General features: G+C 39.9%; 1 protein-coding gene across 1 annotated transcript in view; it reads right to left on the minus strand.

Moving 5' to 3' along the window:
- The window catches only part of COG5 (component of oligomeric golgi complex 5), a 300,872-nt gene extending 288,937 nt beyond the window's left edge, over positions 1–11,935 (minus strand). Inside the window, exons 1-3 of the mRNA XM_059397031.1 lie at positions 11,566–11,935; positions 6,945–7,084; positions 3,207–3,264 (exon numbers count right to left, since the gene is read on the minus strand). Of these exons, the coding sequence (XP_059253014.1) occupies positions 3,207–3,264; positions 6,945–7,084; positions 11,566–11,659 (292 nt within the window). The 5' untranslated portion in view covers positions 11,660–11,935. The remainder of the gene's footprint in view (positions 1–3,206; positions 3,265–6,944; positions 7,085–11,565) is intronic.
- Between the last annotated feature and the right edge of the window lie 4,914 nt (positions 11,936–16,849).

The raw sequence follows: 16,849 nt of genomic DNA on the forward strand, positions 1-16,849 counted from the left end.
TAGTATCTTCTAAACTGGTACCCCTGATTCTACTGATTTCTAAAAAGAAAACTTTTTAGAGCATTAGTCTTATATACCATACTCCTAATAAAAACCCTCCAATGGTTTACCACTACATTTAGAATGAAAAATCAAAATTCTTTTCCAGGAACCTCATCTACAATTCTCTCCTTTATTCATTAAATTCCTCTCATACTGGCCTTTTTTCTGTCCCTCATATAACCCATGTTAACTCCTACCTTCCCATTTATTGGTCTTTCAGCTTACCACACACTCTTCTTCCACTTTTCATGTGGTGGCTGTTTCTCATCATTCAGTTCTCAGCTTAAATGTCATCTTGTAAAAAAGGCCACCCCCTCCCGAGTATCCTAGCTAGTAAGGGACTCCCCTTCCTCCAACTAATAAACCATTTTATTTTCTTTGTGGAACTTAAAAATATCTGAAGTTTCCCATTTGTGTATTTTTTTTGTCTGCTTCCCTGCCTTAGAACAGAAGTTCCATAAGAACCGTGACTATCTATCGTTCATAAGTGCCTGGTACCTAACAAGTTCTCAGTTACTGTTTTTGAGTGAACAAATGAAGGAAGGAATGAGGATATCTCTTTTCAGTAAAATAGCATTAATTAAAAATACCTCTAAATCCCAAATCTACCTGTCTGGAACCTAGCAAATTATCAACTAATATATTTTTTAAAGATTTTATTTATTTATTTGAGAGAGAGAGAGAGCACGAGTGGGAAGGGGGGTAGAGGGGGAGGGAGAACCAGATTCCCACTGAGCAGGGAGCCCGATTTGGGACTCAATCCTAGGACCCTGAGACCATGGCCTGCGCCAAAGGCGGGCAATAAACCACTGAGCCAGCCAGGCACCCGCTCAACTAATATTTAAATAAATAAATAAATGAAAATGAATGGGGGCAACTTTTAATGAAATAGGTTCAATAAATGTACTGCTGAACTATTTACATGGCAAAATTCAATAATGGTGGTTAAAAAGCTGAAGTAGGGGTGCCTGGGTGGCTCAGTGGGTTAAAGCCTCTGCCTTCGGCTTGGGTCATGATCCCAAGGTCTTGGGATCGAGCTCCACATGGGGCTCTCTGCCTGCTTCTCTGCCTACTACTTGTGATCTCCATCTGATAAATAAATAAAATCTTAAAAAAAAAAAAGCTGATGAAGTAGAAGGTGGGATACTATTCATTTTCAAATACAGATCACGCTTATTTTTCAGGATCTCAACATACTAGTAAGTACTTAGAAATACACATAATGCCAAAATGAATACTACTTCAAATAATCAAATTCTACTAATTTGATTAGTAGAATACTACTAACACTAATTCAAGTTAATACTATTAATACTAATTCAAGTAATTCAAATTTGAATATTTATATTCAAACAATCCAGAGAAGATGCTTAAATTATCAAAAGAACTCAGAGAAGGCAGTCTTTGTACCTTATATACTCATCCAATGGATAGTCATTCTAACTCAGTCTAACCATACATTTTAAGTGTCGTGATCACTGAAAAGCATTTTGGGAAAAACAAGCACATTGTAGACCTAAATGTATATAAAAAAACCACAATGAGAACTATTTCTATTGTGATGATTCACCTACACCTAAATACACTCAGAATCAATGTACTACCAGCCATCCTTATAGGTTTTACAAATTAAAAAAATCACTCCTCATTTATTTTAAAAACAAATCACCATTAAAACAGGATATTATTTACCTGCTTCCAGAAACACATAAAATGATATAAGATTAAAAATAGTTCATTTCCAACAGGAAGTGGTCAGTACTCAGTTTTCCCAAGAACATAGTCTGATATCCAATTAAATATTCAAGTAACAAACTATTATTCCCTCAAATACTAAGTTCTTCATCAGGATGTCTGAGAAACAGTATACATGCTGAGAATAAGTTAACACCTTTGAGTGCATAAGAAATAAGGGGAAGCATTGAAGCATGAAAGCATATTGCATCCCAGAAAGCAATATCCTTCCATGCCAAGAATTTGATCAACATAGGGAAAATCACTTAGTTTTCTTTTAATGTGTAAAGATTAATAATAGTAATCACAACACAAGTGATAATGTAAAACATGGTATTAACATTCCATAAGATGTAGTTTAATTTAATCAAGAGACAATGAAAAATTCATAAAAGATTTATCTAATCAAAAATACTAAGATTCATAAAAATATAAATCCAATGTATTATTCTTTTTTTAAGATTTTATTTAGTTAGAGAGAAAGAGGGAGCGCATGCGCACATGCGTGAAGGTGAGGGGAACAAGAATCTCAAGCAGACTCTGCACTGAGCACAGAGCCTGACTTGGGGCCTAATCTTGCAACCCTGAGATTATGACCTGAGCTGAATCAAGAGTCGGATGCTTAACCAACTGAGCCACCCAGGCGCCCCCAATATATTATTATTCTATTATAACTTCATTGAAAAAAGTTTCAAAGAAAGCCAAAAATAAGGAAAGTATTCAAGTCTACCTCCACTATTATTCACTCTGGTGGTATTGATGTTTTCATTAATTAACAATTTTATGTTAATTTTACAGAGGCACTAAACTAAATATATACCAGGAATTGTTCTAACCATTTTTCTAATTCACTTAGCCCTCAAAATAACACCATCCAGGTACATTTTAATACTCTTCCCTTGGGGGCGCCTGGGTGGCTCAGTTGGTTAAAGCCTCTGCCTTTGGCTCAGGTCATGATCTCAGGGTCCTGGGATGGAGCCCCGCATCAGGCTCTCTGCTCAGTGGGGAGCCTGCTTCCCCCCCGCCCACAACTGCCTCTCTCTCTGCCTACTTATGATCTCTGTCAAATAAATAAATAAAATCTTAAAAAATAAAATGATACTCCTCCTTTTCAGATAAAAGGGAGCCATACAAAGGTTAAATAACTTGTCCATAGTCACATATCTACTAAGTGGCAAAGCAAGGATTTGAACCCAGATAGTTTAGCTCAGAGGTCAATAAAGTTTTTATTAAAGTTTTGTTGGGACATAATGATAATCATTTACATATTATCTGGCTACTTTCACACTGAAATAGCAGAGTTTAGTAGCTAAAACAGAAATAGTATGGCCTCCAAAGTCTAAAATATTTACTATCTGACGCTTAACAGTAAAAGTTTGCCAGTCCCTGGTCTAGCTCAATCTAATTTATAGTACTTAATGGAAACATACCTTCCAAAGACTCAATACCAGTTGCTTGTGCTAATAAATCTTCATGCCTTGCAACAACCTGAAAATCAAGAATTTGCTGTTGAGTATTGGATATTTTTCTTTGTAACTACAAGGAAGAATAAAGGTCTCTCTCCATAGAGGAAGGCACAAACACCAACACAGAAGAAAAAAATACATGTGATAAGGGTACATTTGAGATGAGTTATTAGCAGAAACAAACATGCTTATAAGTGAACATAGAGCCGAAGAAGTCACAGCCTTTTCACCAGCCCTTGCTTTCTTAATGGGAGGTGCAGGTAGAATTGTGCCAAAATTGGGGAAAAAAAAAAAAACAGCTAATTTTTGCAATCCTATTATGTCTTCCTTGTAAAAATGTTTTTTAAACATTAGGTTCTCTTAGTTCTTGAACTTAATTCAGCATATTCTAATCTGAAAACATAACACAGAGTCAGCACCCACCTATCCCTAAACATCTCTCTGCTTTCAGTTTCCCAGGGTCATAGCAAATCCCTTTCCCTGCGCAAGACTGATTTTTTAAATGAAAATTAAAAGAATCTCAAGCAGACTCTGCACTGAGCACAGAGCCTGACTTGGGGCCTAATCTTGCAATCCTGAGATTATGACCCGAGCTGAATCAAGAGTCGGATGCTTAACCAACTGAGCCACCCAGGCTTTTTTGATGTGAATGATCACATCAAAAACCCAAAAAGCTTAAGAGGTAAAGACCACATGCAAGAGATTCCTAGAAACATCAAGAAATCATGAGTAATCATTATTCTTTAGAATAATTCGAAAATCCTTATCATTTTGTACCTTTTCAATTCCAATGAAGAAGTTGTTTCCTATCTAGGCTGGAAACTGAAGCTCCTAGTCAGCAAGGATTCATTCACTGGAACCCCTACTACCTCCACTTTGCCCTGTTTCAGATATCACTGTTATTCTATCAAGTCCCTTTCTACCACAGCCATCTAAATTAACTACTAATTTTGGTTTCCTGTGTCTGTTAAGATGGCCAGAACATGTCTGAATTCTCCCCAGGCCACTGATACAGTCATCGGTCTGTCCATCCTAACAAGACTAAATTTAATCCTCTATTCATCTTTTTTCTGTGTGAAGAATACTTTGAAAATGTTGAAACTCCTAAAGCAAGACTTCCATAAATTCCCCTGCAGCCAGCTGGATGAATTTCCAAGAGATCTGAAGACAGAAAAGAAAGGAATGCTATCTTCTTATTGTCTCAGCTAGTAATGAGCAAGGTCCTGACACCTGAATTTAGAGATGGTTGGAAAAACTGTATCAATCATTCTAGAATTTAGTTACCGGATACCCCGAGGCAGAATTTTAGCAGTGGCATGGGAGGTAAGGGCTGGAGCTTCCAGGCCTCCGCACTGCATCTATGAAAGTAGATCCTTCAACTCAGTTCACTGGCTGACTTCAGAAGCATCCAGTTCTCTGTATTAAACACCTTCCTTCTTTCAATACCTAGAGTGGTTTCTGTTTCCTGTCCAAAGCTCCAACTAATACATACTTCATCACATCTTCTATTATTTTATTCATCTCAACGATATTTAAAACAAAATTTATGGGTTTGGTTAGCATTATCCCGATTCTTCTTCTGCAGAGAAACAATTATAGCAGGTTCAGGGCCCATACTAGACCTCTACTTCATATTCCAAATTACCGTAAGTATAATTTGTCCCCTGTAAGAGATGTTAAACAAACTTTTGGTTTTTACTGATTCCTTCAAAGAAGGTACTGCATGCAAGGAATAAAGAAAATACCAATCATATTACTCAGCCATAAAAAAAGAATGAAATCTTGCCATTTGCAACAATGTAGATAGAGCTGGAGAATATTTGCTAAGCAAATTAAGTCAGAGAAACACAAATACCTTATGATTTCATACATATACAGAATTTTTTTTAAAGATTTTATTTATTTATTTGTCAGACAGAGAGAGAGAGAGAGAGAGAGAGAGAGAGAGCACTGGCAGATGGAGGCAGAGGGAGAAGCCGGCTCCCCACGGAGCAAGGAGCCTGATGTGGGACTTGATCCCAGGATGCTGGGATCATGACCTGAGCCGAAGGCAGCTGCTCAACCAACTGAGCCACCCGGGCGTCCCCATATACAGAATTTAAAAAGCAAACATGAACATGGCAGGGGGAGAAAGAGAGGCAAACCAGGAAAAAGACTCTTAACTACAGAGAACAAATTGAGGGTTGCTGGAGGAGAGGTGGGCAGGGGGAGGGCTAGATGGATGACAGAGATTAAGGAGGGGACTTATGATGAGCACTGGGTGGGGAGTATGAGTGACAAATCACTAAATTCTATAGCTAAGACTAATATTACATCATATGTTAACTGGAATTTAAATAAAACCTTGGGGGAGAAAAATAAAATAATAACCATAAAAAAACAACAACAAAAAAAAGGAATTTCAGGTGGCTATTATAAAAAGCCACCCCTGAGAACCCTAGGCAGAGTTAAGTGCATTTTCTCCTGCTTTTATGAATGCTTCCTACTATTCTAAATAAAACAGGCATCACTTCCCTGTCATTATTTCTCTCTGTATCTGCCACTGGTCTTTGAGTCCTTGGAGAGCTGGGAAATATGTTCATTTTTCTATCCCCACAGCCTAATGTGAATCCTGACAATTAAAGTATACAACTAAATGTGTAATTAAAATACATAATATATAATCACAGTTAAAGTGACCTTAGAAGTCATCCCAGTCCTAAGCTACTCTTTCAACTGATAAAGTACAATATAAAAAATTTAAATGAATACATATCATGTTATAACAGATCTAAGTTTCCTGGTAAACAGTCCATATACTTATGCATTTGTTCATTCATTTAAATATTTATTAAGTGCCTACTCTACAAAAGCCAAAATAGGAAGTATACTATAAAACTCCCTATAAAATTACAGAATTAGGGCGCCTGGGTGGCTCAGTGGGTTAAGCTGCTGCCTTCGGCTCAGGTCATGATCTCAGGGTCCTGGGATCGAGTCCCGCATTGGGCTCTCTGCTCAACAGGGAGCCCGCTTCCCTCTCTCTCTCTCTCTGCCTGCCTCTCCATCTACTTGTGATTTTTCTCTGTCAAATAAATAAATAAATAATCTTAAAAAAAAATTACAGAATTATAGAAAAGGAAGGAACCTTTAAGATCTTCCACTATAATCTCTTCCTCCTTATTCACTCCAACCCATTTAATAGATTTCCTTTTTTAAAAGCAAAACTCAGAGACATTAAGGTACCAGCACAGTTAAGATTGGGACCCATCTCCTAATTCCCCATATTGTGTTCTTTCTACCACAAACTTGTCAACTTTCTAGAATTTCAGCAAATATTACACTGTTTCATAAAGTGGGAAGTGCCAATGGGAACACACCAATTTTTCCTATTCACACTGTTCTACTTCCAAAAGTCCATTTTCTATTACTTTTATCAAAGGCTTCCATTTTTCACCTACTTATATCACTGCACATCTGTTAAGGAGATGAAAGCAAAGTATGAACAACAGCTTTTGGAGAGATGGGTACGTTAGTTTTTCATCTAACGAAAAGTAGTTTATAGAAAACTTTTCAAAAACATACTTTGAAAAATAAGCCACACTGGTAAGTTACACATTTGCTCATTTAAATATGCATTTAGATTAAATAGTAAAAGTATTACAAGTGATAAATTATTTTATCTTTAGGTTGAAGAATCCAGATGATCCAGAAGATTGGCAATACCTGTAGGTGTAGTTCTTTATCCAACTGACTGATTCCTTGGGCAAGTTTTGCTAGTTGTTCAGCAATTACGGCTTGATGAATAGATTGGGAAGTATAAGTCTTTACATCAAAGTCTTCATTTAAAAAATCCCTGTAACACTCTAGGGGGAAAAAATAAGGAAAAGTCTTTCATTGTTAATTGCACTGCACTAAACCACAGATAACAGACAACAAAACCAATATAGATAACATACTTCGACCTTTTTATACACTAAGAACTGCTGTAAATGGGAAGAGAGTGGTAACATTCACTGAGAGCTTACTGTAGGCCAGGCACTGACCCATACACTTTAAACATATTAGCACTTTCAACCTCACACAACCCTGCTGGAACTATCATTTCCCCCATTTCACAGATGAAGAGACAGGTAAAGACAGGACACGCAACTTGCCCAACCTGTCTGAGATACGAATGCAGGTTGCAGAGCCCACAGTCTGAACCCCTATATTACACTGCTGAAAGTTAACTTTTACCAGAGAGTCGAAAGGAACATATAAGAGTAGAAGACTAAAAATTAACTACTAACCATAGCCTTTAATGCAAGAATACAAGGTCACTGACAATGACAACAGGCAAATTGACTATATTTGACATTTATGGTCTCAAATATCTCTAAATCAATGCACAAATGCTGTCATAATAAAGTGAATCTGGAATTTTTATAGAAATAGGCAAACATAACTTTCAGGTGTTACTGAAACTAAGGATTTATGGTTGAAATAAGTAAATGGAAAGACAGCCTATGTTCAAAAAAGACCCTTACTAAACACAAAAAAAGTAATGATGCTAGATGTTAAGCTATCTTCCAGTACAGAAACCCAAAGATCTGTGGGTGAAAGTCAAATGGAGAGAATTAAGAGTTAAAAATCATTATGTAGAAGTGAGCTCAGGGTAGGTAGAAAACCACTACCTTCCACCCATGTGGGAGATACAGGTAAAACTACCCTGACAGAGATTGTAAAACTAACCGGCAAAATGGAGTCCCTATCAGACAATTTCTATTGTCTCTATCCATATAATGCATGCTCCATAAGGGCAAGGACTTTGTTTTGTTTACTCCCACATCCCTAGAGCCTGAGCAATGCCTGACACATGGCAGGTGTTCTGGACCAGTTGAATGAATAAATTCATCTATATATGACCTGGAAGTAGCATTCTGCAAAGAACAAAGATTCATTCTTGATGAATCTCAAAGTGAAAGAAAAACTACTACTTTGGCCTTAATTCTGGGAGTCCCATGTCCTTCCAGTTTGCCAAGGAGTTTTCAGGATTAAAGATCTTGCAAGGCAGCCAAGTGGAGAAGGCTACTCCAAGAAGAAGGAAGGTGTAGAAGCAGCAAATGCCAGAGCGTATTTTGAGAAAGAAGGGCAACACTGACGTCAGTGTGTCTAGATCACACTGCTGGGCAGAAGGGGAAAGAATAATAGGAGTTGAGGTTCCAAAGGAAGGCTAAGGGCAATTTAAAAAGATACTGGTAAGACTTCTAAAATGTTCAGACTATATCTCATTAAGGTTAAAGATGAGAAAGAGCACTGTCAGCTTTGTGTTTTAGTTTCTGGCAGCAGAGCAGAGGATGACTGAAAAGGGATTAGTCACCCAGTGATGTGCTGGAGCTGCCTCATATTGGCTCCTGAGAGCCAACAGTTCAATTCTCAGGAACTGTGTGAGCTAGGGGACATCACATGTAGGCATCTAAAAAATGACCAGGTTGAAAGTATTTATACCATGGAAACTGGCATACACTACAAAATCAGGGCTTTTCCTATTGTATCAGAAAGGTGGTTTACCAGCACACTCATGTAATAGAGCTGCCGAAGCCAGCAGTAGGGTGCTCTGTTAACAGCCCAAGAGACATGATGAAGGCCTAAGACAGTGATCCTAAAAAAAAAGAAAATGACTAAGTTGACAAATATTCGGACACTATAATGTGTAGGACTTAGAGACAAGCTGAAAATGGGTGATTAGGTAGAGCAAGAAGTATAGGGATGATTCCCAAGATTCTTGACTGAGTAACTGACACAGGGAATTCAGCTTTGCATTAAGTTCGACCACTAGGCATCTTTGCATAAAGATAAAATTGATCATATTGCTGCCTCCAAGGAACTCATCATCTACATGGGGAAAAAAGCACATATTTAACTAACCACATACAATCGATGGTAACAGAGAAGGTTAGAGGAAAAGGGTAAAAAAAAGTGAAATAATCCCACCTTTTCACATGTAGCACCTGAACTATTTGTTCATATGTAACTTTTGGTAAGTAAAACTAATCGTGCCTGTTCACTATCAAGATAGAAATGTCCAGTAGACAGTAATCGTATAGTTTAGAAGAGAGGTAAGGACCATGTATGTGTGTATTTGTATACAACTATATTAATTTTGAAACCTTGAAAAAAAATGATTTAGGAATGAATTTTAGAATGCACAAAAAGGGAAATGGAGAAGACTGAGTTCAGAAGCCAGACAAACACCAAAAATCTGGAAGTAGATGGGGAAAATGAAAGCAATCAAGGAGACGAAGGAACGTTCAGAGAGAAAGAAAAACAAGAAAGAATGGCAAGGGATGGTTTAGAGAAAGTAAGTGGTAAGTGGCATCAAAGATCTTACAAAGATCAAACAGTGAAGGCTGAATACAGGCCATTGGACTTGGCATTTGAGGAGTGATTGTCCATCAGAAGAAAAGTCATATAATGCTTCTATTTTACAGTTGTCTCATTCCCATAGGAGGTGTATCAGAAACAGCCCACAAATTATTCCAACTATGCATCTGCTCACCAACCCTATCAATCCTATCCTCTACCAGTGGCAGATCCTGTACATACTGAATCACTATTACGGACAGAAATGTTTAATATTTTAGGAATGTTGCAGAGAATGGGTGAAGTGAATCACTGAATTAGGGGCAAACTGAAGATGACTAGCAATCAAAGAAACTTGGAAAAGAGCACTTAGAGAATTAGGAATTTTTTTTTTAAGCACACAACTCACAAGTCACATGAAAAGAAATATTTCAAGAAGAGTCAAACCCCTTTTACAAGTTCAAGTAAGGTATGAATCAAAAAGTATCCATTTGATTTAATCACAAAGAGGTCATTAGAGACCTTGGCAAAGAGATTTCAATGGCATAGAATGAAGGTGACTGGGTCCTTGAGGAGACAGGAAAAAAAAAAGACTCAGAACACAGGAGGAAGACCATCCTTAGAAGCAGAGATTCCGTCTAGAAAGCCTTTCTTGACAGTTCGCTAATCACTCCCCATTATCATCCTCCTCTGTATTGTTTGGCTTTGTACACAACGCTGCTATCCAGCAACACTATATTAGAATGCTTAACTTTACAGCTTACAAGATTATTATCCTTTACTAAAATGGCAAGCTGCTTGAGGTTGAAAATTGCACACATATCAGGAGTTCAAAACTTGGTTAAATGGAATTTAAATCAAGATACAGAGATGCACTGGACAGAGATTCTAACCTAGAGAATCTAACACAATCAGGTTCAAAAACACCTCATCAGAAAGTTTTGACAAAAGTATATACATTATCAGAAGGCAAGGAATTAAGGGCAATAATATGCAACACTCAGAGGAAAACAGTAATTTAGAATGTTATTTCATTCGTTTATAACCTACTTTGATCTGCAAATGTGTGCAAATACTTACTGTGATGTTCATTAAAAAGTGTGCGCATACGCTTATTGTGATGTTCAATTATAAAAATTTATTCTGCACCCACCATAAGAAAGGTACCATTATTAACTGTGCAGTAAAAATGCAGTTCTACAATATAGCAGAAAAAGTCAGGCACACAAATTATTTTCAATACCTGGTGGAACGTGATGGCAATTAGGGAAGAAAATTAAGAACAGATGAGAAGAACTGTGAACTTTATTCTGAAGGATAAGAGATTCGCAGCGTGTTAACTGAATTAATACAACTTAATGTACTTCTCAAATGTCCTATGTTTAACTTATTTCCTACAGTTTTCCTCTGTCCAAAACTATCAATAAATTGCTATATTCAATACATATGGTTAATCCCTGCCTGAACTAATGTTCTGAACTCGTCCCCATGCATGCTTGTGGATAAACGCCTTGTAAAAAACTAGGCTGCGAGTGGGCCACCTGTGTAACCCGAGAATTTGTTAAGAGAGGGATGCTTCCAACTCCACTTTAAAATGAAGCTTTTTTTTAACATTAAGAGCTGTCATCTATCTGTTCTAGGTCTTTCACTCTTCATGGGATGCAACGCTTTCTCCAATTGCGGCTGTCAACCTGGGTCACCGGAGTGCGGCAGTCCCAGGACTTCAGAGAAACCTCAAATGCAGGAAGGGTAGAGTTGAAATGAGGAACAACCAGAAATTAAATGTCCCCTGGACACACGGAAGGAAAGGGGTCTGTTAGTCTCTGGAGAAACAGGTTGGCGAGGCCAGCACCCAGACGCCAGGGGGCCGGGCGGGGGGGGAGTGGTCACGTCCAGACCGGAAAACTTTCTGGCAAGCGACGGGTTGAGTCTACCACCCCGGTCCAGGTGCGGAACAGGACAGTCCCCGGGCCCACCACCCAGCCAGACCCAGACTCCTTACCGTCCTGCAGAAGCTCCCGGACTGTCGCTGTCACCGCCCCAGAGCCCAGAGCCCCTTGGCCAGCCACAGCGACGCCGCCGTCACCACCTTCCATGTTGGCAGGTGCCTGGGTGATGGCGTCAGCAGCCGGTTCGCCCCGCCCGGGTGGTGACGCTTAATGCCGGCGCCGCCGGCTCCGCCCAGTCCGCGGCTCCTGGCCAGCGTGGAGAATCGGCTCAGCGGCAGCAGCTGCACGAATCCCGGCTGAGAGCAGCGTGGGGCCCAGAGCTGGCGAGCGCCCAGGGCCTGACGCGCGGGGGAAGCCGAGGTCACGGCGCCGTGCGCCGTGTCCTGTAGCGCCCCTGGGCTAGGCGTCGTTCCACCGGCTGAAGAGAAGGTGGGCGCGGGAACCTGGCAGAAGCGCTGATCTCTGTGCAAGTATTTAACCTGAGAACAGGGGCCTCTCGAAGGAGGCTGGACAGGAGAGCGGAGGTTTCTGGGAGCTTCGCTTGCACTCCACAGACACAGCTGGGGGAATTAGTAACTCCCCAGCCTTTTCTGTCACACGCCTTGGCTAATGGTCTTGGGGTAGAGGCTGGCGGGAAAGCTTGGGAAAGAAAGTTGCGGGAATGAATACTAAAGCAGAGTTAGGGAGAGCCGAAGGTTGGTGAAGAAGGAAGACTGAACCAGGAAAAGACAAGTGGACTCAGTCTCTGCCCCCCCCCCCCGACCTTAAGCTTTTCCTCTCTCTTCCTCTCTTTTTCAGCCACGTGCTATGAGTGATGCCAAACTTTTTCCTCTTACAAACTGATGGATTTTCCATATCTCAACTAACAGTATTGAAACGGTCAAATCAAGTTAGTTCCCGTTGTCTTCTCCGCTAATACAAATTCAGTTAGATTTCTCCCAAGATGAACACTGATAATTTATCAGGTTAACCACTCTTGTGCAAGAAGGTTAATCATTCCTACTTAAATAGAATCTGTAATACAACTTCCCCTGTACACCGAGAAACCAGTTTTTCCTGATTCCGGAGCTACACGGTTCTCTGTATTCTGGTAACAGTATTTCAACAAGGTGCTGTAATAGTACTTTGTGCATTTAATACTCATAATCACTCAGGTAAGCATGTCTTTTGATACACTGCCTGTGCTTTCTCTTGACTTTGTCTCGGGTTTTTTCCTAGTATTTTTGGTCTCAATCAGGTCTGTCTAGAATTGTTTCTGAATGAGTCATGAATTGTTCAGGGCAGCGTGCTCAGATTCACATTAGATTTCATTATCCATAATACACAGAATTTTTTTTTCAAAGATTTTATTTATTTATTTGTAAGAGAGAGAGGAGCGAGAGTGAGCACAGGCAGACAGAGAGGTAGGCAGAGGCAGAGGGAGAAGCAGGCTCCCTGCCGAGCAAGGAGCCCGATGTGGGACTGGATCCCAGAACGCTGGGATCATAACCTGAGCTGAAGGCAGCGGCTTAACCAACTGAGCCACCCAGGCATCCCAATACACAGAATTTTTAATTCTTTAAGGATAAAACTCATCTTGGGACGCCTGGGTGGCTCAGTTGGTTGAGCAGCTGCCTTCGGCTCAGGTCTTGAGCCCAGCGTCCCGGGATCGAGTCCCACATCGGGCTCCTTGCTGGGCAGGGAGCCTGCTTCTCCCTCTGCCTCTGCCATTCTATCTGCCTGTGCTCGCTCTCTCCCCCTCTCTCTCTCTCTGATAAATAAATAAAATCTCTAAAAAAAAAAAAAAAAGGATAAAACTCATCTTTGAATTGCGGGATCTTTTTCTTTTCTTGGCTTTTACATTAGAAGATTCTAGAAAAGTTGTGTAATACTTGTTCATTTCATGAAAAGATTTGAGCCCCAGCCATACCTACCAGCACGAGTTTACAAATGAGACTCAATTCCTGTCTTGTCCCAGAGGAGCTCATAGGTAAGGTAGAAACCCATGTAAACAAATTGTACCAGGTGCTTTGCAGTTTATGGGTTTGTTTATTAAGCTTAACTACAGATTGAAATCACCTGGAGAGCTTTAAAAACCCACTAATACCTGCACCCTAAGCCCAGAGATTCACATTTAATTGGTCTGGGATATGGTTTGAGCATCCTCATTCTTGAAAGCTCCCCAGATTATTCTAATGTACAGCCAAGATTGAAAGCTACTGATTTATTCATCAAGCAAATACATACTGCGCAAGGCCTTTGTGCCATGTACTGGAACTACCAGGAATGAGTAAGAATGAAATTGTTTCTGCTAAAGTTACTAACGACCTAGTTACCATTAGATGCTTTTTAGTCTTTTCCTTACTAACTTTTTTGCGCTGTTTAAGTTGCTTATCCCCTCCGTCCTTGTTATTTGCCTCTCTTTTCAGCTTTTGAATCCCGCTCCTCAGGTTTATTCTTCTCAGCTCCGGAATTCATCTCTCAGTCTCCTTTGTGTTATTCTTTTTTGTCTTTTACTTAAATGTTGGTGCTCCTAAGATTTCTGGCAAAATATGTTATCCTTAAGTACTTTGTCCATGTGATTAGTTTCAACTGATTACCTAAAGGTAAAAGATTCTTAATCTTTATATCTAGCTTTTTCCTGAGCACCATATCTGTATAAGCAGTTGTGAGGCATTACCATCTGGAAATCCCATGAGCTCCTCAAATTCAATGTGCCCAAATATGAACTTATGTTTCCCTACTAAAACCTATTGCTCCTCATTTTCTATCTCATTGCTTAGAATTGCCACCCACCTAGCCTCTAAAGCCAAATGTATACACCATCCTAGAATTCTCTCATACTGTAAAACATGCACTGTCCTGAAGTAATTTCCACTTCCTAAATATCTCACCAGTTTATTTCTAAATAGCTTCTAAGTGTTTCTCTTTTCTTATTCCACACATCAGACACTTTATGCATTGGTTTACTACAATAGCCTCCTTTGATATTTTGCCAAAAGCCCTACCCCCTTCATTGAAATCTTTAAATCAGAAATCTAATGTCATCTTCCTGCTAAAGTTATTTACAAATACACAAGGAGAGACCTACAGCCCTTAAAAAATCGTTGGGGGCACATGAAAAATCACCTACAAAGGTGGGAAAATGGTTAAGAACCAAGGCCCTGCAGTACCAACATGGAATGTAAGGTCCATGATTATCTAGGCTTTCTCACAACCTCTTCTAATCTGCTCAAATAACACTGGACTACAAATGCTTCACTCTTCAGGTGTATTTCATCAAACATTTTCAAGCGACCGGTTTTATATGTGTTGCTCCCTGTAACAGGACAGTTCCCCATCTCCCACATCTGTCAGCTCAAGCTTTCCTTCCTCCACTATTGATGACTTCCCTCATTTCTCTAGACAGTTATTCCCACAACACTTAAATTGTGTACAAGTGTATGCATGAGAACTACCATTTTGTGCATGTCTAACCAATAGATTTTTAAAGACACAAATGTTTTTCCACCTGTATTCCCAACATGTAGTAAGAGCTTAATATTTGTTGGTTGATTAAATACGTGTCCATGCCCTCAAAAACTCAAGAAGAAACGGACGTGTTATTATTAAACTCTATAAAAGTAATTACAAGTGCACCTGGTAACAGGAGAGCCTAGGGTGTAGCGGATAAGTAACATCAGCTCTATCTGGGATTCAGAGAAGAGGTCAGAGTCATCAGAATGGAGGATTATGAGTATATAGACTAAGGCAATGAAGATATTCTCAAGATTTAGTTAAAGGTACTACTTGGTTGACACACTTGAGGGGATGGAGGAGTGGAGGACAGACCCCAGGTTTCTTTTCTTTTCTTTTTTTTTAATTTAATTTTATTTATTTGACAGAGAGAGATCACAAGTAGGCAGAGGCAAGCAGAGAGAGGGGGAAGCAGGCTCCCCACTGAGCAGAGAGCCCGATGTGGGGCTCGATTCCAGGACCCTGGGATCATGACCTGAGCTGAAGGCAGAGGGTTAACCCACCGAGCCACCTAGGTGCCCCAGACCCCAGGTTTCTAATTTGAGTGTGTAGAGTTGGCATAATCAGGATGCAAAAATGCAAAAGAGAAGACACAGGCTTGACTCCTGAAAAGGAACTGCCTTTCTCTTCCATATTTTTATCTATGTATGTGGCCTTACATTGTTCTTTTTTTTTCTTTAAGGTTTTATTTATATGACAGACACAGATCACAAGTAGGCAGAGAGGCAGGCAGAGAGAGAAGGAGAAGCAGGCTCCCCGCTGAGCAGAGAGCCCGATGCGGGGCTCCATCCCAGGACCGTGGGATCATGACCTGAGCCAAAGGCAGAGGCTTTAACCCACTGAGCCACCCAGGCGCCCCTGGCCTTACATTGTTCTAATCATAAATTTTTACTTTAAAAAAAGAAGTAAGGGGCGCCTGGGTGGCTCAGTCAGTTAAGCATCCAACTCCTGATTTCAGTTCAGATCATGATCTCAGGGTTGAGATGGAGCCCGGCCTCAGGCTCTGTGCTTAGCACAGAGTCTGCCTGTCCCTCTTCCTCTGCTCCTACCCCTGTTCCCTAGCGCTCTCTCTCAAATAAATAAATAAAGTCTTTAAATAAGAGGTAAAAGACCGCATTGGTCAGTAAAACTAGCTTATTTCAACTCTACGTTATACCTATAGAAATGGAAATTAACTAGTTTATATTTAGATTTTAATAGTACTTTCTGGATTAGCTAAACAGATAATTGCATGTTGAGCAATTAGCTCTTCCTAACGTTTGCCCCATATCTGTTACTAAGTTACTAAAGCTAAACACTGGAATATGGAAAGCAACCAACACTATGAAATGACAGGAATCTAGGTATAGCAAATTTAAAAACATTTATGAACTGTAACTTAATCACTTGTACCTCTTTGAGTATAAAAGTGATTTACTGGAATGCCTGGGTGGCTCAGTTGGTTGAGTGGCTGCCTTAGGCTCGGGTAGTGATCCCCGTGTCCTGCAATCGAGTCCCACATCGGGCTCCTTGCTCGGCGGGGAGCCTGCTTCTCCTCTGCCTCTGCCACCACTCTGCCTGTGCTCACTCTCTCTGACAAATAAATAAATAAAATCTTTTTTTTTTAAAGTGATTTACCGTGCAATTATATGATTATAATTGAAATTTTTACTAGATGCAACCACACTTAAATTTTTTTAAATAGAAGTTTGCCTTCTGATTCAGATGCAAAGAATAGAAATTGCAAATAAGAATAAACATAAAATAGGGCGCCTGGGTAGCTCAGTGGGTTAAGCCTTCGGCTCAGGACATGATCTCAGGGTCCTGGGATCGAGTCCTGCATCAGGCTCTCTGCTCAGCAGG

Source organism: Mustela nigripes, chromosome 4 (assembly GCF_022355385.1).
Source record: "Mustela nigripes isolate SB6536 chromosome 4, MUSNIG.SB6536, whole genome shotgun sequence".
In the NCBI taxonomy this organism is placed as follows: domain Eukaryota; kingdom Metazoa; phylum Chordata; class Mammalia; order Carnivora; family Mustelidae; genus Mustela; species Mustela nigripes.